The 21950-nt window shown below is 33.1% G+C and overlaps 2 protein-coding genes across 3 annotated transcripts; one reads left to right on the top strand and one right to left on the bottom strand.

The window, feature by feature from the left end:
- Nucleotides 1–1177: 1177 nt before the first annotated feature.
- Nucleotides 1178–2484, bottom strand: LOC146955595 (uncharacterized). The gene has a single exon (XM_085722294.1). It carries the CDS (start codon nt 2452–2454, stop codon nt 1783–1785), a length of 672 nt encoding a protein of 223 aa, XP_085578420.1. The 5' UTR covers nt 2455–2484; the 3' UTR covers nt 1178–1782.
- Nucleotides 2485–16787: 14303 nt separating this feature from the next.
- Nucleotides 16788–20335, top strand: LOC146955594 (uncharacterized). 2 transcript variants are annotated; one of them, XM_085722292.1, is made up of 10 exons: nt 16788–16855; nt 17500–17612; nt 17748–17867; nt 17985–18052; nt 18268–18376; nt 18472–18540; nt 18692–18749; nt 19173–19408; nt 19891–19942; nt 20032–20335. In XM_085722292.1, the coding sequence occupies exons 2-10, from the start codon at nt 17610–17612 to the stop codon at nt 20097–20099; spliced, it is 783 nt and encodes a 260-aa protein (XP_085578418.1). In that variant the 5' UTR covers nt 16788–16855; nt 17500–17609; the 3' UTR covers nt 20100–20335. The 2 variants fall into 2 exon arrangements, with proteins under 2 accessions (XP_085578418.1, XP_085578414.1); XM_085722288.1 differs by having other exon boundaries at nt 17489–17612.
- The last annotated feature ends 1615 nt before the right edge of the window (nt 20336–21950 follow it).

Below are 21950 nucleotides of genomic sequence, written 5' to 3'. Positions count from 1 at the left end.
CCTCTCAAATTTATGATAAATTATACCAAAATAATAGCCTCTCAAATTTATGATCACTTGAAAGTTGAATCCAAAATATACAAGCAGTTGGTATAGATTTAGTGCATTTACAATGTTAAAAAATTTGCATCTTAACATTTCAATCTCAGATTTACAGTTAATATCGTTTAAAATTAATTTTTTTTTATCGTGTAATCTGAACCATTCAATTTCAAATTGATGGTTAAGATCGCTTATAGCGTGCACAACTGCTTGCTTATACTACAGTTCACAATTTTGATCCTCTTGTTAAGATGTTCCATGATTTTATTTTGTTAACGTAAGACTTGCATATTGTTTTCCTAATTGCAGTTGTTTTGAATTATATATTATTATCATTTTATTTTACTTATTCATTTAAATAATTAGGATAACTTCTAATTAATCAATTTCTTAGTTCATTCACTATAAAAAGTTCTTTGTCAAATTAGTAAATTTTTTAAATTAGTTGAATCAGTGAATGATGATTATAATTTGAATATTAAAGTGATAAATCTTACGGTCCTAATTTTTTTTTAGTAAGAGAAACTCCAACGTTTTTCAGATGTGGTTTATGTCATTTGTTACCTCGAAATCACCTCTCTGTGTTGTTTTTCTCTTCATTTATCTATATAAGTGTTATTCAGATAGATGAGTGTCAAGTTATATTCTCGTGAGTCATTTCCGGATATTATGATCTTGGTGGCCACGTTAATTCAAGAAAGATAGAAATATGCTAGACAATCTGAGATTCGTGAGGGATAAGGCTAAATAAAACCAAAATCATCACGTGAAAAAGCCCCAAAACTTGAGATCAAACCCCTTTTCCCTTTAACTTCAAATATGTCTTTTTGACTCCACCTATTTGCCTATTGTTATTTTCTCATGTTTGACAGGTTCTATGGAGGAGAAACTAAGCCTTACGAGAATTGGTTTAAAAAGATAAATTGTGTATTAAGAGAATTGCTTTAAAGAACAATGATGCATAATCTTTTTTATTAGTAACGAGCATAAAAGAATAAATCTCCTTATCAATCCACTTAGTTCTACTTAAATTAAACTTAGTATTACAATTATATATCTAATATTTTTTTCAATTACAAGGTACAAGTCTCATTTCAAATGTAGATTGGACTCATATGATCTACATTGCAAAAAGAGGAAGAAGCATTGCTCTTCATCTTACGAGCACACATTTTAACAACTTGCTCATTGATACACCAACCTCAAACTAGAGTAACAACTTGACAACATCCTTACAATAATTCACCTATCTATATCTCTTCAATTCTAACCTTCAATACAATCATTAAACAAAGCAATTTTCACCCTTCTCCCTCTACAAAAGCTTAACATTGAAGGATATATTCATTTAATTAAAAACGGACCCGGAACTGCTCCACGCAGTTTCACGCAGTACACAATCTTGGCCATGGAATCTAACGGTTCAGATTTTCATATACAGTTTCACACAGTTTTGATCATAATCGTTAATTTTTGATCGGACGGCCCAAACCATTACAACGTTAACGCAGTAACAGCGTGGGATCCGATTACAATTAAAAAACCCCTTTATATACCCACCAAAAGATAAATTGATTCAATGTCTTAACATAATAACTATGGATATGGTATACCTTTCTTTACTTATTGTATACCATATCGTAGACGAGCATTCCCCCCTTTTTTTATATGCACAATTTTTATCATTCATTTTTTGAAATTTTTTACCTTTCTTCAATAGATAAGAGAAAGGTAAAAAACTCAGTGACCATCATCGTCGGAATTTCTCACCGGTCGGCAAATAGGTCCCACCGACGTCTTAAACCCTATAATTACCTCATCACGAACACACAAATGGAAACCAGCATTTGTCCTTGTCACTTCCGCCAACACACACTCCTTACAATACACACCTCTTCCTCCACGGCTTCCTCCGCCATCATTCATCGTCGGTTCCACTCTAAAAGACTCAACATTGTTTCCCATTCTCATCAAAAACGTCTCTCTTTCCTCCTTAAACCTAAGCATCCTTCTCTCCATTTCACCACGTTCAAAAACCAAAGCTTCTGCCACAGACACCGGCCGGGAACCACCGTCACGGCATTGAAGCATATTTCTCTCCAACAAGTTCATATTCTTCTTCACCAAAGCATCCTTATAACTCCCACACCGCTTCACGTAAAAACCATACGCGCCGTTGTCACACACCACTGCGGGGATGCTGACCTTAGCGGTGAAAGGGATTTTCCGGTCACTGCTTTGGTCGGCGATGAAAACGGAAAACTGATGCGGTGAGATTCCAATCTTGTGACTGAGTTTGGAGAGAAGAGTTTTAATATTTGTTGTGGGGTACACCATGACGATTCCGAGGTTGGTTTCGGTTTCGCCGTCGTTGTAGACGACGGGAAATGGTTTTCTTCCACCGTCAGACATCGCTTTCCGACGAGTGAAATTATTTAAGGACACGCGCATATAAAAAAAGATGTGTGTGGGGTTTTAGGGGTTGTTTTGTAAAATATACTAGGGCGGTTAGGGTACTATTGGGAAATAATTAATCTGTGAAAATTGTAAGATAAGTTATTAATTTTAAGAAAAATAATAATAAGATATTCACACAAAAAAATCATTTAATAATTAATCTGTTAAAATTGTAAGATGCGTTATTAATTTTAAGGAAAAAAGTAATAAGATGTTCACAAAAAAAAAATTCATTTAATAAGATGTAAATTTTTGAAAAGTTAAACTATTCTACCGAAATTGACATTGAGAAGAGTTGAACTTAAGATCTTGAGAAGGGCGTTCAAAAATTTCAAATTTTTTAATAAAAAGTTTAGATTAATTGAGCTTCGAGAGTTCACAGTAGTGCTCAATACTCAATATTTAACAATGTACTTACAAATCATTCACTAGAGAGGTCATCATGTTACTAACAAAAGTGGATGGACCATAATTCGAACTTCGTCACGACGTCCGACCTAACAATTTCAATATTTTTCCCAGTCGGATTGGGACTTGTAGGGTTAACAAATGTTAATTTATTTTGAGCAAATGTAAATGTGAAACTTTTATATATTTGACGGAGTTATGTAAGAAAATAATAATTTTTAACCAAAGGGATTGACAGATATAATATTTTATTTTATCAGAAGGATGAATTATTACAAGTAGAAAGTGGGGGTGTGGGTTTTATGGACTTAAACACTGTCTACATCTACGCCGATTCTACAGTTAGCATGTGACTTGGAGACCAAGGAAGGGCGAAAGTCCAAAACTATTCGTTTCATATGTACTATACCAAAATGCTTTGTTACATTTCATCTAAACACAACATTTTAAAAAGGCATTTGAGGTTTATTTTCAAATACAAGCTTTTCCTTCAGTTATGGGGAATTGGAGTTTTATATATGGGTCTATAATATTTATATACAATCTTTTACAAAAGAAACTAATAATAAGTTTTCATGAAAAAAAAAAATCATTTCATTGAGTACTGGGTTGATTAATTAGAGTTACCACAAATCACGAGAGTATCTTCTACTTCATCGTTCCATAATTGGCTAAACTATGCGGCCAAACACATAACTTTTACAAAGCGTGTTGTAAAAGGCGCGCGCATAATAGAAGACCACAATACGAATAAAAGAGAATTGGAAAGGTCATGATTTAAATCGGATCACACTAATGTCTAAAAGATGTGATAACCTGGTCATCTATTCATGACAAAATAATCTATTTCTTTATAATAGACAGCTAAACTCGTGATTGTCTAGGACATGCAACTGAACACATCCCTCCTACAAGGCGCGCTGAGAGAGAAACATGTATATTTGGGGACCACAGTATGAATCTGATGCAGTTGGAAAATCTCGATTTAAACCAGATCACACTAATATCTGAAAGATGTGACAACCTGGTCATCCATTAACGACAAAATCTTATATTTCTTTATAAAAGAAAGCTAAAGTGGGGATTGTCTAAGACATGCAACTGAACACATCACTTTTGTAACGCCCTCCTTTTATTTAATTATTTTTATTAAGTTAGAATCTATTTATGTGATTTATTTATATATATGAGGTGTTAGTATTTTATTATGTGGCATTATTTTATTATTTATTAGAATATGAGAATTATTAGTGTAAGTAGAATTGGAGGTTAGAATAGAAAGAAGAATAAGTTATTGGGCCTAAATAGATTTAGGAAGAGTGATTAGTATTATAAATAAGGAAGCTTAGGTTAGAAAGAGTATTTACGTAAAAACCGCTTTTTGGAGAAAGAGGAGAACTCAGATAAAGAGAACCCTAGGAACGAAGAACGCTGCTTTTGATTTCAGAAAAATAATCTAAGGTAAGGGTGAGACTATCTTTCACTAATATTAAGTATGTAGATCATTATATAGCATCCAACGTGTTTTAGGATGAGTTTTGTAAGATTATGAGAATTAGGGTTTGAGTGAGAATTGATAATTAGGTGATGAATTGGTGTTAATTTCGTGCTCTAATCGTTGTTGTTATTTTGGGTATGAGTTTATTTGTGAAACCATGTTTATGTTGTGCTAAATTCATGAATCAATTGTGGTTATATACGTTGTGTTTTGTTTTATGTTAAAGTAAATAAAAAACTAAGTTATTATTGCTTGTAGCTAGTTATCGGTTCTTACTGGAATTTTTCTCTTCATGATTTTGCTAGATTTTGTTTGTCCTTTTTATGTTTAGGAATATGACCAACGATAGTTTTGATTTATTCTACTTGATTATCTTAAAAACTAATTTTCACAAGGACTTAAATTGATTTCTATATTGGGATTTTTCGTTCATATTTCGATGGCTTTACATTATCATATCTGTTCACAGGTTCCAATTTAGATAATAATATATATAATTATATTCTGTCCATATGTGATATATGTCTATCGATGCCTATGTGTATTCCATTTTTTTTATGTCAATTCAGTAACTTTGTTTCTTTTCAATTTAAGCTTAAGTGGGAACCATGAGTGGTTTTAACTCACCTGATGGATATATATATATATATATATATATATATATATATATATATATATATATATATATATATATATATATATGAAACTAGGCAAATTGTATTTATTTTAAGCCACTGGTGTATCTTTAGAGTTATGCAATGAGTTACCTCTACTACAAGAGTAGTCCTTTTAGAACAAGTTAATTGAATTCGTAACGTATTTAGAATCGATGATCTTTAATTGAATTCACAAATCCTTTTATTAATTTTATAACCGAACAATTTGCTTGTAAATATAATGTGGTTGAAATCGATATTGTGTTTTGTTGGCCTGTGTGTTAGTTTTGAAGTTCAAAATCATTGTTTCTGCATATTCCTTGGTTCTTTCTCTCGTGCGTGCTTTATGTTTTATAATTTCTTTGCTTCAGGGGGATATAAAGGTGTATCTATGTTGTAAGTGAATTGATCCAATGAAACAAATAAATAATTCTCTTGTTATCACGTGAAACATTGATTTGGAAATAAACCTTTTTAGCTTATGTGACTTGATAATTGGCTTAGTTTTCCTTTCCAATTTTATAAGAAAATATTGGTGGATTATCACTAACAATATTTAATTTTTCTATTAGAGCCTTCGGTTATAAATGGTTATTATTATTTTATTCCGAGAATTAATTGTGAGGAAAGAATAATCAAGGGACTTATTTAGATGAAGATTTATAGAAAGAATTATATAAAGAAGATGTGTAATGATAAGTTATTTAACAAAGTGTAATTGATGAGTCATTTGATTAAGTGTAATTTGTGAATTATTTGATGATGTGAAATTGATGTGTTAATTGATGATGTATAACTGAAGTGTTATTTAATGATGTGTATTTGATAATGATGCTATTTAAAGATGTGTTATATAATGAAGTGCTATTTGGAAGATGTGTGATTTAAATATGTGTTATTTATGATGCTTATGTTGATGCGATGTTTAAGATGTTAATGTTTATCGTTTGATGCTGTTGACCATTAATGTCATAAAGTTGTAAGTGTCGGTCTAAGTTGTGAAGTCGTAAGAAGTTGTCCAAATTATTGGAATCATATAAGTTGTTTAAGAAGTTCAAGATGTCTAAGTTGTAGGAGTTGAGTCCATTGCATACTCATTAAAGATGGGGGCTTTAGGCCCGGCAGCCTTTGTGCTCATTAAAGTTGGGGGCTTTAGGCCCGGCAGCCTTTTGTGCTCACATGTCGAGAGCCTAATTACGCTCATTTACGTTGTTGAATGGTACCACATGCATTTGCATATCAAGATGATTTAAGATGATTTTAAGAAGTTGAAGTTGCATAGTCGAGTCGAGTTGTTAAGAGGTTAAGATGTCGAGTTGTTAAGATTGATTTATAAGTTGAATACGAAGTTGATGTTGATGTTTGATTATGAAGCTGACCATGAATTTGATTATGAAGTTGTTATGATAATGCTATGTTTGATAATGCTATGATGTTTATGATTAATATTTGACGATATGTGATGATGTTTGTGATTAATATATGTGATGATGTTTGTGATTATTATTTGATGATGTATGATGATGTTTATGATTAGTAACTGGTGTTATATGATGATGTGTATGTCTATGATTAAGATGATATAAGATGAAGTATATGACTAATGTAAGAGATTAACGATGCTAGTTAATGAAGTTTAAGATATGTTAATGATATTTAAGTTGTTAAATGTAATTTATGATTTATAAGCTTGATATTAGTGTTTGAGAAATCACACCCCTTCTGCTTGAAAATGTTGCTCTTCGTATGGGTAACTTGCAGGTAATCAAGATTAGCTGCGGTCGTGGGTGACTATCTCTCACTGTGTCCTTAGGTGCTCTGATACGTAACGGGATGGGGATTTTGATATTATTTTCTGTTCCTTTACGTATTGCCTTTTTGAAGTTTAAGAATTATTATTGAACTAAGATTTATGAGACTTTTATGATGAGGCCTGCGTGCCAAGACTATTTTTATTGTTAAACTAAATCCGCTGCAAAGTCTTAAAATATTATGTTGATGAATTTTTGAAGGATAAATTATTATCTATTTTGTTAAGATTTTATGATAAAGAGATGTAGCATTCCGTTTATGTGAAAAACTCAGATAATTTATTATGAAATTTTTATGTTGGGAAAACGGGGTGTTACAACTTTGACACGGTGTGTTTAGATAGGTGAGTGTATATTTGGGGACCACGATAGAAATCTAATGCAGTTGGAAATGCCATGATTGCAACTGTGTCACACTAATGTCTAAGAGACGTGGCAACCCAGTACTTCGTTCATGACAAAATCTAATGTTTATTCATTAAAGAAAATGTATGTCATGATTGGTTGGAACATGTTGCAATGCACATCACTCTTTGCATGGTGTGTAAAGAGGTGTGTGCATAATAGAGGACCACAATAGAAATATGATGAAGTTGGATAGGTCGTGATTATAAGCACAGGCCCAGACCAAGGGACATGTGACACAAGCAAGAGATTTAGACCTCGAGATTTTGAGTCAAAAAAAGACCTCAAAATATTTTAATTTACTTATAAATTTATAACATAATTTTTTTTTTGAATGGATGTTTTCTAAGTTGAGTGTGTAAACTTGAAGGCCTCATATCCTCTTTGTCCAATGTTTAACTCTACGCTGCAACAAATCAAGGCGTGTGCATAATAGAAGACCACAATATGAATATGAGACAGTTGCAAAGGTGATGATTTAAATAAGATCAAACTGATGTCTAAAAGATGTAACAACATGGTCATATGTTCATGACAAAATCTTATATATTTTTTTATAATAGAGAGCTAAAGTCGTGATTTTCTAAGACATACAACTGAATACATAACTCTTATATGGCGCGTTGAGACAAACACGTGTATATTTGTGGACCACAATAGGAATTTGATCCAGTTGGAAATGTCGTGATTTAAACCAGATCACACTAACGTCTGAAAGATGTGACAACCTGGTCATCCGTTAACAACAAAATTTATATTTATTTATAAAATAAAGCTAAAATGGGGATTGTCTAAGACATGCAATATGACACATCACTTTGACACGATGTGTTTAGATAAGCGAGTGTATATTTGAGGACCAGAATAGGAATCCGATGCAATTGTAAAGGTCATGATTACCACTGCATCACACTAATGTCTAAGAGACGTAGAAACCCAGTCATTCGTTCATGACAAAATCTAATATTTCTTTATTAAAGAAAATGCATGTTATGAAACGGGCAGAACATGTTGCCAGGTACATCACTCTTTACAAGGTGTGTGCATAATAGAGGCGCAAAATAGAAATCTAATGAAGTTGGAGAGGTTATGATTATAACCACTTGGGCTAGCCCAAGGGACATGTGACACAAGCAAGGGATTTTAGGCCTCGAGATTTTGAGTCAGAAAAAGACCTCAAAATATTTTAATTTACTTATAAATTTATAATATGAATTTTTTTCTTGGATGGATGTTTCCGTGTTGAGTTGGTAAACTTGAAGGCTTGATATCTTATTTGTTGTCCAATGTTCAACTCTATAGTCCAACAAATCATGAATGTTTTTTCTTTTATTTTCATAAATTTATGCAACAAAAATAAATTATTGTAAAAGGCCTCCTAGTAAAAATTGCTTTATGTTATAAATATTAATAGTGGATGTCCAAATAGCAAATTGGTTAATGGGCTATACACCCATTGCATGTGTGAACACAGGAAAGAAGAAAATGCACAAATTTTTCTCATTGTATGCTATATGAATAGTAGCATATGGTGGTAATTTCAACTTGTGACAGAAAGAAATTGAAAAGCTTGGCATAGGTGAAAGAAAATGACATGCCTATGAACAATAGCTTACGGTGCATATGAAACAACAGTGTCTTAGTTTTCTTCTATAAATATTGTTCCTTTGTAACATTTAGTGACATACCAAGAGAATAATAACATTTCCCTATATTCTCTCTTCCTCTTATTCTCTCTATCATTCTCTCTATTTATTTAGTTTTATAACACGTGATCAGCACGATTGTTTCTAACCGGAAGTTTACACTACTGCTACGTATGTTATCGATACTCATCACTTTAATATCACTACTTAATATTGCTATGTATATCATTTATCTTTATCATCTTAATATTATTATTATCTGCACCGGTTATAGAAAACTGGCAATCCGTCAAGTGATTTATAACTAGAGTGACTATTATTAATATTATTACTTTACCTCTTATTATAGAAAACTGGCAACTCGTCAAGTGATCTATAATGAGTGTGGATATTTTAAGTGGTGGTCTAAAACCCGATATATACTATATTATCACGAAAGATAATTTCAAGTAGTGATACTAACTTTTATATTTAATGGAGGTCTAAAACCCCATATATATTATATTATCACGAAAAATAATTTCGAGTAGTGATACTAACCCCAGCTAGCAACCATTCCCTCATACCTTCACTTGTATGCATTTGCCTGATTGGACTAGGAGTAGTATTGTAGACAAACAAAATCATGTCCTAACTTAGATGATATTTAACACTTAAAATATTTTTCTCATTATTCAACGGTCATGAACAATGATTTCAATGGTCATGAACAGTGTTTTCAACGGCTATGAACAGTGAAATTAACGGTCATTTTTACAAAATTCACTCTATAAATAACTCACCTTCATTCATAATTTTCACATCTCAAAATATTTACCCATACTTTCAAAATGGCTAAAATCTTTCTCCTATGCATCACTCTACTTGTTGTTATTTTATTCTTCATCATTTTCAATCATATTGAAGAATTAGGAAAAGATTTTGTAGGATTAGCTATAATTAGCGTTTTACCGTTATTAGGCTTAGCTTGTGTGGTTACTTTTTGTTTTGGTAGAGACTTAGGTTAAAATACTATAATGTTTTGTAATCGTTGCTATTAAATAAAATGGTATTTTTATTTTCGTCATAGTATATATATATATATATATATATATATATATATATATATATATATATTAAATGTTGATTATGCTTTTCTGTATTCTAGATAGAATCATGTCGAACCTCTCAAAACTTGATTTTGAGGCTCTTGATATTTCGGGAAAAAATTATCTGGCTTGGCCCCTTGATGCCGAAATTCATTTAAATGCCAAGGTCATGGAGATACTATTAAAGAAGGAAACGAAACAACTGATCAACAAAAGGCTAAGGCCATGATATTCCTTCGTCACCACCTTCATCAGGATCTGAAAAATGAATACCTTACCGTAAAAGATCCAAAAGTTCTTTGGAACAATTTAAAAGAAAGGTTTGACCATCAAAGAGTTGTCATTCTTCCTAAAGCTCGTTACGAATGAATGCATTTGCGTTTATAGGACTTTAAGTCTGTAACCGAATATAACTCGGTTGTATTTAAAATTACTTCTCTATTGACAATGTGTGGAGAAAAAGTGATTGATGCAGATATGTTAGAAAAAACATTCTCCACTTTTCATGCATCAAATGTGCTCCTGCAGCAGCAATACCGCGAAAAATGTTTTAAAAAGTATTCTGACTTAATATCCTGCCTGCTTGTGGCAGAACAAAATAATGAGCTTTTGATGAAAAATCACGAGGTCCGTTCCACTGGTAGTGCTCCATTCCCAGAAGTGAATATAGCAACACATGATCACTATGGACAAACTCGTGGTTGTGGTCGTGGCCATGGTCGTGGTCGTGGGCAAGGTCATGGTCGTGGACGTGGACGTGGACGTTGTCGTGGTCTCAATCGTAATCACAATGGAGATTACAAAAACACATTTTCTCACCAGAAGATGAAAAATGTTGGAAAGAATGAGATTAGTCAAAGCAGCAAAAATAATGAGAATATTTGCTATCGTTGTGGAGGCAAAGGCCATTGGAGTCGTACATGTCGTACGCTAAAGCATCTAGTTGATCTTTACCAACAATCACTTAAAAATAAAGATAAAAAGGCTGAAACTCATTCTGCATGTGAAGATGATGACTATGATTATGGTAATATGGATGTTATCCACTTAGATGCTGCGATTTCTTTGTTGATCCTGATGGAAAGATTGATCATCTCATTGGAGATGGAAGTGTCCAGAAATAGAACCCAACCAATAAATAATCATATTTAAGAGTGCCTTTTATTTTCCTATGAAAAAAACAGGGGGGGGGGGTTTATGTTATGTTTTTATCTTTCTTATGCTAATGATAATAAAAGTTTTATTTCTAAGTGTGTTTTCAACTTTCATTACTAGTCATTACAATTATCTAATTTTTACATTTATACTTATCTCTTATTTGTTCATTTTTAGATAGAATGGGTATTAACATTAACCTCAATAATGGAGATATGTGTCTCGTCGATAGTGGAACAACTCATACAATTTTTAAGGATAAAAAATATTTCTCTTCTTTGATAAAGCAACAAACCGGTGTTAGTACTATATATCTGGAAGTTCAAAAATAATTGAAGGCTCCGGAAGAGCTAATGTAATATTGTGTGGAGGAACAAATTTAAACATTGAGAATGCATTATATTCTCCCAAGTCTCATAGGAATTTACTAAGTTTCAAGGATATTCGTCTAAATGGATATCTTTATATAACGAGACATAATTTGGATAAAATAAGTGTAGTGGAAAAGTTACCTGCCTTTTCATCTGGTTTGTACTACACTTATATAAGTTCAATTGAAGCACATGTGATTGTAAACCAGAAGTTTACAAATCATAATAAATTTGTTGTTTGGCATGATCGGTTGGGCCATCCCGGGTCTATAATGATGTGAAAAATAATTAATAATCATTGCAGTCATCAATTGAAGAGCCAAGAGAATGTTCAATTTGATAAGTTTTCATGTACCTCTTGTTCACAAGGGAAGTTGATAATCAGGCCATCACCAACAAAAATTGGAAGTGAAAATCTAAATTTTTTAGAGCGAATACATGGTGATATTTGTGGGCCAATACACCCACCATGTGGACCATTTAGATACTTTATGGTTTTAATTGATGCATCAACTAGATGGTCACATGTTTGTTTGTTGTCAACTCGCAATCAGGCATTTGCGAGATTGCTAGCCCAACTGATTCGAATAAGAGCTCATTTTCCTGATTATCCTGTCAAGAAAATACGACTTGATAATGCCTCTGAGTTCTCATCTCAATCATTTAATGAATATTGTATATCCATTGGGATTGACATTGAACATCCTGTAGCACATGTTCATACACAAAATGGACTTGCGAAATCATTTATCAAGCGTATACAGTTAATTGCAAGACCACTTCTCATGAGATGCAAATTGCCCATTTCCACTTGGGGACATGCAATTTTGCATGCTGCATCATTGATTCGCATCAAGCCAACAAGTTATCATAACTCCTCCCCTTTAGAAATGGTTCTTTATCGAGAACCTAATATTTCTCATCTAAGAATTTTTGGATGTGCGGTGTATGTTCCAATTCTTCCACCATAACGCACTAAGATGGGTCTTCAAAAAAGGTTGGAAATATACGTTGGATATGAATCTCCATCAATTATAAAGTATCTCAAACCCACAACAGGAGATTTATTTACAGCTAGGTTTGCTGATTGTCACTTTGATGAATCAAATTTCCCAACACTAGGGGGAGAGAAAATGCAGCTGAAAAAGGAGATCAGTTGGAATGAATTTTCATTGTCTCATCTTGATCCTCGAACTAAACAATGTGAACTAGAAGTTCAAAAGATAATTCATTTGCAAAGCTTAGCAAACCAATTGCCAAATACATTCACTGATCCAAAAAGTGTGACTAAATCATACATACCAGCTGCTAATGCTCCAATAAAAATGGATGCTCCTGTTAGACTATATATCTCATATTGCAAACGAGTCTCAACCACGCATGAAGCGTGGTAGACCAGTCGGTTTCAAAGATAAAAATCCTCGAGCAAGGAAAGAAGCTAAAAGAAAAGATGGTCCAAACGAGGACATAGAAACTTTAAAAGAGCCTTCTAACATAATCAATATTTCAGTTCCAGAAGAACCTAATCAGATACCTGAAATACATGAAAATCAAGAGATCTCAATAAATTATGTCACCAATGGAATACAATGGAACCGACATGAAGTCAACGTTGACGATATTTTCGCATATAATATAGCGCTAAATGTGATAAATTATAACGAAAATCAAGAACGAAGGTCTATTAAAGAATGTAAACAAAGTGAAAATTGGTCAAAATGGAAAAATGCAATTGAAGCAGAATTAAATTCTCTTAATAAGAGAAAAGTATTTGGACCTGTTGTCCGAACACCTAAAGGCGTGAAGCCAGTTGGATATAAATGGGTGTTTGTCCGAAAACGCAATGAGAATGGTGAAGTTGCAAGATACAAAGCAAGACTTGTTGCTCAAGGGTTTTCCCAAAGACCCGGAATTGATTTTGATGAGACATACTCACCTGTAGTTGATGCAACTACTTTTAGATACTTAATTAGCCTTATAGTTCATGAAGAGCTCAATTTGCACATGTTGGATGTTGTTACAGCCTACTTGTATAACTCACTTGATAGTGACATCTACATGAAGATCCCTGAAGGATTTAACTTGCCTAATGCAAATAGTTCAGGATCTAGGGAAGACTACTCCATAAAATTAAATAAGTCTCTCTATGGGCTAAAACAATCTAGACGCATGTGGTATAATCGCCTCAGTGAATATTTGCTAAAGGAGGGATACAAAAATGATTCTGTTTGTCCATGTATTTTTATGAAAAGATCTGAAAATGAATTTGCTATAATTGATGTCTATGTTGATGACATAAACATTATTGGAACTCCCGAAGAGCTTCCAAAAGCCATAGATTGCCTGAAGAAATAATTCGAAATGAAAGATTTGGGAAAGACAAAGTTTTGTCTCGGATTGCAAATCAAACATTTACATAATGGGATTTTTGTGCATCAAGAAACTTACATATCAAAAGTGTTAAAACGTTTCTACATGGACAAATCTCATCCATTACCTACTCCAATGGTTGTTAGATCACTAGATGTGAAGAAAGATCCTTTCAGACCTCGAGAAGAAGATGAAGAACTACTTGGTCCTGAAGTACCATATCTTAGTGCAATAGGAGCACTAATGTATCTTGCTAATTATACGCGTCCGGATATAGCTTTTTCTATCAACCTATTATCAAGATACAGTTCTTCACCTACACAAAGACGTTGGAATGGGATCAAGCATGTATTTCGTTATCTTCGAGGTACGATGGATATGGGTTTGTTTTATCCTAAAGTGCCCAAACTAGAATTAATTGGTTATGCAGATGCAGGTTATTTGTTAGATCCTCATCATGGTAGATCACAAACAGGTTATTTGTTTACAAGTGGAGATACAACAATTTCATGGAGATCTGTGAAACAGATAATAACGGCAACATCATCAAATCATGCGAAACTTTTAGCATTACATAAGGCAAGTAGAGAATGTGTTTGGTTAAGATCCATGATTAAGCACATCCAAAAGAATTGTGGTTTATCCTCCGGAAGAATGGATGCAACAATAATTTACGAAGATAATACAGCATGCATCGCTCAGTTGAAAGAAGGATACATTAAAGAAGACCGAACAAAACATATTTCTCCAAAATTCTTTTTCACTCATGATCTTCGAAAGAATGGTGAGGTCAACATTCAACAAATTTGTTCGTGTGATAATCTTGCAGATGTTTTTACAAAGTCACTCCCAAGTAAAGTTTTTGAGAATTGGTCTTCGTCGTCTAAAAGATATTTGTCTTCATGAGGGGGAGAAATAAATGTATTATGCACTCTTTTTCCCTTCACCTAGGTTTTATCCCATTGGGTTTTCCTGGTAAGGTTTTTAACGAGACAATTCACACTCAAAAGGATATTGTACTCTTTTTCCTTCACTAGAATTTTTTCCCACTGGGTTTTATTTTAGTAAGGTTTTAATGAGGCATATCATCGATGGACATCCAAGGGGGAGTGTTATAAATATTAATAGTGGATGTCCAAATAGCAAATTGGTTGATGGGCTATACACCCATTGCATGTGTGAACACAGGAAAGAAGAAAATGCACCAAACGTTTTTCTCATTGCATGCTATATGAATAGTAGCATATGGTGGTAATTTCAACTTGTGACAGAAAGAAATTGAAAAGCTTGGCATAAGTGAAAGAAAATGGCATGCCTATGAACAATAGCTTACGGTGCATATGAAACAATAGTGTCTTAGTTTTCTTCTATAAATATTGTTCCTTTGTAACATTTAGTGACATACCAAGAGAATAATAACATTTCCCTATATTCTCTCTTCCTCTTATTCTCTCTATCATTCTCTCTATTTATTTAGTTTTATAACACTTTAGGCTATATAGACCGGCTATCACTTGAATAAGGTTTTTTTTTAATATTTTTTTATTATTTACCCATGAGTCAATCCACCTATATTGAATATGATCTTTACTAATATGTCTATTTGAAAAGATAATAAAATTCCTTCCTTCAAAATGAAAACATTTTTCTTAATAAGTAACTTTTTTTTCGTACATATGTATCATCTTACACTTAATATATTTTCCACCTATACTAAGTTTCATAAAATAATAATAATAATAATAAGTTTTGATCAAAAAAAAAGTTCATTTCATTAAATACTGGATTGATTAATTAGAGTTATTGCAAATCATGAGAATATCTTCTACTTCATCATGCCATAATTGGTTAAAGTATGCGGCCAAACACATCACTTTTACAAAACACGTTGAGAGAGACGCGTGCATAATAGAAGACCACATTGGGAATATGAGACAATTGAAATGTCTTGATTTAAATCAGATCACACTAATGTATAAAAGATGTGATAACCTGGTCACCTGCTAATGACAAAATCTTCTATTTCTTTATAATAAAAAGCTAAAGTGATTGTCTAGGACATGCAACTGAACACATCTCTCTTACAAGGTGCGTTGAGACAGACGCGTGTATTGGGGACCACAATATGAATATGATGCAGTTAGAAATGTAAAAGTTACTAGTTTTGAATGTTTAAAAAATAGATCCTTGTTAGCATTTTTCTAGAAAAATATAACAGGAGTATTCAATTTGAGTAACAAAAATAGATCCTTGTTGGCAAATTTACATAATTCGTCTCTTAACTTAATTTTATGTAACATTTTTGTTCTTTATAATATTTCTGTCTTGATTTAATCTTTTATGTTATAATTAGGTAGCACTTTCGTTCTTTATCTTTTTGTTTTTCAATTTAGACCTTTATGTTATAAAATTTTTACATTGTTATCATTTTTTTTTTTGAGAATTTTTCAATTAAATTTGAGTTTCTTTATGAGTTTGATGAATTTTTTATAAGTTGTTTTATACGAATTCTTTTTGTTTTGTTCTGATAAAAAAAGAATAATAATGTTGACATTTTATAACATAATAAACGAATAAAGCGGGAAAAGAAAAAGAGAAAAGATGACAATGTTACCTAATTATAACACAAATTATTCAATCAAGACAAAATAAAAATGACGAAAATGTTACCTAATCATAACATAAATGATTAAATAGGAACAAAAAAGATAAAGAAAATATTACCTAAAATTAAGTTAAATGATAAATGATGTAATTTTGTCTCTAAAAAAAATGATGTAATTTTGTGCGGCTTTTTTAAGTTAAGTAATAAGTAAAAAAATAATGCAAAAAGAAAAAAAAAGTACTAAACCCTAAGCCGCCTCCCATACTTGAATCCCCCCAACGAGAGTAGCTTCTCGACAAAACTAGTTTGTGACTCCGCCAGACTGCCACCGTTTAACACCAAGGTACTCAATTTTCGCTTCATTATTGTTCTCTCTTGTTTATCAATTGTAATACCTAATCTTCAAATTTATCGAATTCGTATCTATCAATCCTCACACCTCTCTTGTTATTGGAATTCTAAATCTAAAATCAAATTTTGTGGTTTTTATAATTTGGACCGTTTGGATTGACTTATTTTTGAGCTTATGAACGGAACATCGTCTGAGACGGGCCCTTTATAGTTTATGCAGCTTAGTGAATTGGATTAGGAGTTACTGTTTTTTCTTCTCAGTTGTGTGTCATTGCTAGAATTGTGTGTTAATGTAAATTATAAGCTTCTTGTATCATACTTTCTCTGTAGCAACGGCACTTTTGATAGACACCGACACATGTGGTTACATTCTATTATGCAATCTTTTAAAATTATAACCGGGATGTGTTCGTGTCAGTAATGTCGTTGCTTCGTAGCATACTTCCTCTCTGTTTGTTGCCAAGTTAGAGATGTCTAATCTGTTACATAGTTGTGTTCAATTTGTAAATTGTTACACAATTGCTTTGACAGTTTCACATTTTTTGGTGGAAAGTGTTGTATATTTTTGTTCATTTGTTTTTCTGCTATTATGTTTTTATTGATTGTTAAAATTACATTTTTCCAGTGGTATTGAAGGTGTGGTGAAGCAACACATGCTATAAAGCCGAGGCGAAAGAGTCCCGTTATAAACTGAACTAGTTTTGTGTTTTTAGTGGTTACTTGGAGTTCATTTTCAAGAGACAACAATGGTTAGTTTGATTCACTCCCCTTCATTTGATGATGTTTATGTTTTTTTTATTCCTCAAGAATTTTCTGTTACTGTTTTCTTTTTTACATCCCTATTTTGATTTTGGTTTCGTCTACTTGTGTTTGTATCATTTTAGCCTCAAGGAGATCATATAGACCGTCACATAAAAGAAAATGGCCGCCGTTTCGATCACGAAACCCGCAAGCGCAAGAGAGAGGCTCGTGAGGTTCACAACCACTCTAAAAAGGCCCAGAAGGTTTAACCCTTTTCCTCTTCTTCTATCGAACACTTTGATTCCAATTACTTTAACATTTTATGCATTTGTATATTGTCATAAATCTAACTGGGTATCTGTTTAATTCGAGTGAAACAGACTATTGGTCTTAAGGGAAAGAGGAATGCCAAGAAAAATTATGCCGAAAAAGCACAGATGAAAAGGACGTGAGTTTTTCTTATGTCTCAAACTTTTTAATTTTGTTGTTGTTATATTTCATGTGTTTATGGCAATAATATTTGTGCTTGATTTCTTAAATCTAGATTAATGTTTAGTGTATTCAAGAGTTGTTGGTTGATGTTAGATAATAAGTAGGTTTTGATAGATATGGATTTGTCGGTCAAATGTAAGAGAGAATGATTTCGCTCTTGTCTGTCAACAGTTTGGCGATGCATGAAGAGTCAACATCTAGGCGCAAGGCTGATGATAATGTTCAGGAAGGAGCTGTTCCTGCTTATCTTTTGGATCGTGAAAACACGACCAGAGCAAAGGTATGTCAGTCGTGCCATGCTGTTTTGGAAGACAGTTTTGACTCTTGATTCTCTTGCACACTCTAGGAAGTAATGTGCTTGTTTTCTATTTCTAGATTCTCAGCAACACCATTAAGCAAAAAAGGAAGGAGAAGGCTGGGAAATGGGATGTTCCTCTACCTAAGGTGAGATTGCACATCCAGTACTTTAATTTGCTTCCAATTCCCACTCTGTATTTGTTTTTTCTTTAGCAAAGAAAGAAGCAGGGAAAGACATGAAACGGGGTTCCTTTTTTGAGTTATAATAACGTTTACATGTGTATTTTCATTTCCTCAGGTACGTCCTGTGGCTGAAGATGAAATGTTCAAAGTGGTCCGCACCGGTAAAAGAAAGAGTAAGTATTACATCTATGGCTTCTAGTATTATGATTTTGGTACCATGTGATGACATGATTGAAATGGGTTATTGTTAGTTAGTATCAAATTCATGGTTTTCGTTTCTTTATCGTTCTGCATATCATATCTCCTTATCATTCTTTGTCCCCTCCCCTTTTTATTTATGGATGTAGCCAGAAAATATGTTTATTTCTTAATTATAGGTTGAGATGCTGAAATTTTTGTGGGCGGTTAATTCAGAATACCAACTCTAAGTCATTGTGTTTTGATGTTATCATATGATGGGTTTGCAAAGTTGTCATGATGTCTTTGTTTCTATAGTCTCTTAATACATTGTAAGCACATTACGGGGCCTTTAGATTGCATGCATATTGATCATTTATTGAAGCAGATCTGATTGTATATGGCTCATCATTTTGCAGCTAAGCAATGGAAGAGAATGGTTACAAAAGCAACATTTGTTGGGCCTGGTTTTACCAGAAAACCACCAAAGTATGAGCGATTCATTCGTCCCACTGGATTGCGTTTCACTAAAGCTCATGTCACTCATCCTGAACTTAAATGCACATTCAATCTTGAAATTATTGGAGTGAAGAAAAACCCTAATGGCCCCATGTACACCTCTCTTGGTGTCATTACCAGGGGATCTATAATTGAGGTATTTATATTTCATGCACTTATAATTGAGGTTTTTCTTTTTCCGTTCTCACAATGTAAGGCATCTAAGTTGATCCCACATGACCTTTTCAATCACTGACATGTACTTTGTTATACTGTAAATATAGATTTAGTCTGTTTGGATTTACTAATTTGAGCTTATCTACTAGTATAAGTACTTATGAGACTGTTTGAGAGAGTTTATGGAAACAGTTTATGACAATGTTCATACGCTCTCCAGGATAGATTATGAAAACAACTTAGAATTTATATGGAAACTGTTTGACTTCATTTTATCTTTTGTTATAAAAATAACTTATACATAAGCACTTATACGATAAGCATTTATTCTATGAGCAATTAACAAGGTTGTGTTTCCACACAGAACCCTTTTCATTTACTCACGTACTTCGTTACAATGTATTCGTAATATGAATCACTATCAAAATGTGTTGGTCATTTTCTTGGTTACTGTGATTTCAGGTGAATGTCAGCGAACTTGGACTGGTTACACCTGCAGGGAAAGTTGTGTGGGGTAAGATTATTTGGCACTTATATCTTGGTTTCATCATCATGGTTGAAATTTAACTGATATTGATGCATTGGATTTTTATATGAATGCAGGTAAATATGCCCAGGTTACCAACAACCCAGAAAATGATGGTTGCATAAATGCTGTTTTACTTGTTTAAGGTCATATCAAGCATTGGAGGTCAAAACCTGCTCACATGATTTTTGTAGTCTCGTAGGTATGAGTGTACCGCTACTGTTAAACATTCGATGAAAGACACTGTCCTTGATACCTAAGATTTTGTCGGGAAAAATGGCGAAAATTTTTGTTTGGATTCGGACACTGTCATGTTGTAGTATACTATTGTTCTATTTATTTGGATAATCAATGTAATAGTGATTACTTCTTGCACTTGAAGGCAACTAGTTCCCAATGAATCTGACAAATTTATAGTGAAGTAATTTTAAATTGTATGGGCAACAATTTTTTTTTTTGAAAGAAAGATGAACAACATTTTAAGTGGCTACATTTTGGTTGTTCTAATAATGATATCATGTTTTTGTCAAATAAAATAAAAAATAAAGATATCATGTTATGCATTGTCAAATCAAGGATATGAGTCGGTGATGCATTTATTAATTCGTATTCATATACTTCGAGGGTAAATTTACCACACTTTGTCTAGAAGTCCTAGCTCAACTGGCAAAATGCCAAAATTGTTAGGCCGGACGTCGTGACCTGGGTTTGAACCTCGGCACTTTCACTTATGTGTGAGTTTATAATGTGACTTTGGCATTCAGTCTGTTTACCAAAAAAATAATTACCACATTTTTAGAATGCTCTTTTGAGAAGATGGACTGGCCATTTGCGTAGAAGAATGGCATTGCATCAGGATTAGAAGACTGACCCTTTTCATGAGGAATGAAACTATTTACCACACTGGCTATTGGTTTTCATGGAAATATCCAATACCATGTATAAAATGAGTGGAAAAGAGGCATTGTATGAAGTTTACAAACTATTAACACTGACTTTTGAAATTCGATAGCTGAAATCGTGGAAAATAATGATAATATATGCAATCCATTTTAAATATAGTCTTAAGATTGAATCAATGTTGGGACTTTTGGTTCGAAAAATTAGTTTTCACATTTGTATGCAACACTAGGTTTTGTGTTGCATCATCACAAAACTAGTTTGAAGATTCTTAAGTTGTGGCAGAGTAATATTGCACAACAATAAAAGTTACAGAAATTAGTTGAATATGTACCACTAAATATGTTAATTTTTTTTTTTTTGACACAATGTGATAACAAACAACTACCACCAAACTAAAGTATTGAAATTCTTGCTTGAGCTTTCATTCATCAATTATTGTACTTATAGTACTACAATCACCCATCATTTGAAGAATCTAGTACCTAACCGGTTCATAATTTGGCACATGTACCTTAACAATTTATTATACAATTTGACAGCAAATGTAAAAGGACAAAACAACAGTAAAGGGGGTATGCTGCAACAATATCCCTTATTCACTTAGTCACATAGTCATCCTCTCAGTGAAGCTCACATTAGGTTTGATATCAAAGAGCCTACATTTGAGCAAATTTTCCAAGCTAGTGTTCTCTGGTGCTTATCCCAACCACTGGACTAAGACTAGACGAGTTGGAGGAGTAGTGGCAGAGTCTAACCAAGAGTCCAAAATTGCCAAAGGTTCAACAATCTGGTGGTTGTCTAGAGCAGATGGAGGTAGTTCAGCAGATGCAACAGTGGCAGGGCCATGGTGAAGTTGTAGTAGAGAAAGGAAAAACTGGCTGAAGCTTGGACGATGAGGGAATGTCCAATTTATAGGCCATTACCGCCTATATTTTTAAGAGTCACATACGATCCATAGAACCTCTTAGACAACATTTTTAAGTGGGTTGAGTGAGGGACTGCTATCTATAAGGGCGCAACTTGAGGTACACAAAATCACCGACATTGTACTCGCCATTAAGCACTTTTGTCAGCAACTTGCTACATATTTTGT

This window comes from Medicago sativa, chromosome 1 (genome assembly GCF_051527215.1).
Source record: "Medicago sativa cultivar Bolivia chromosome 1, Bolivia_mono, whole genome shotgun sequence".
NCBI classification, from domain to species: Eukaryota; Viridiplantae; Streptophyta; class Magnoliopsida; order Fabales; family Fabaceae; genus Medicago; species Medicago sativa.
Note: the sequence above shows the minus strand (reverse complement) of the source record. Positions and strands in the feature narration are given on the sequence as shown.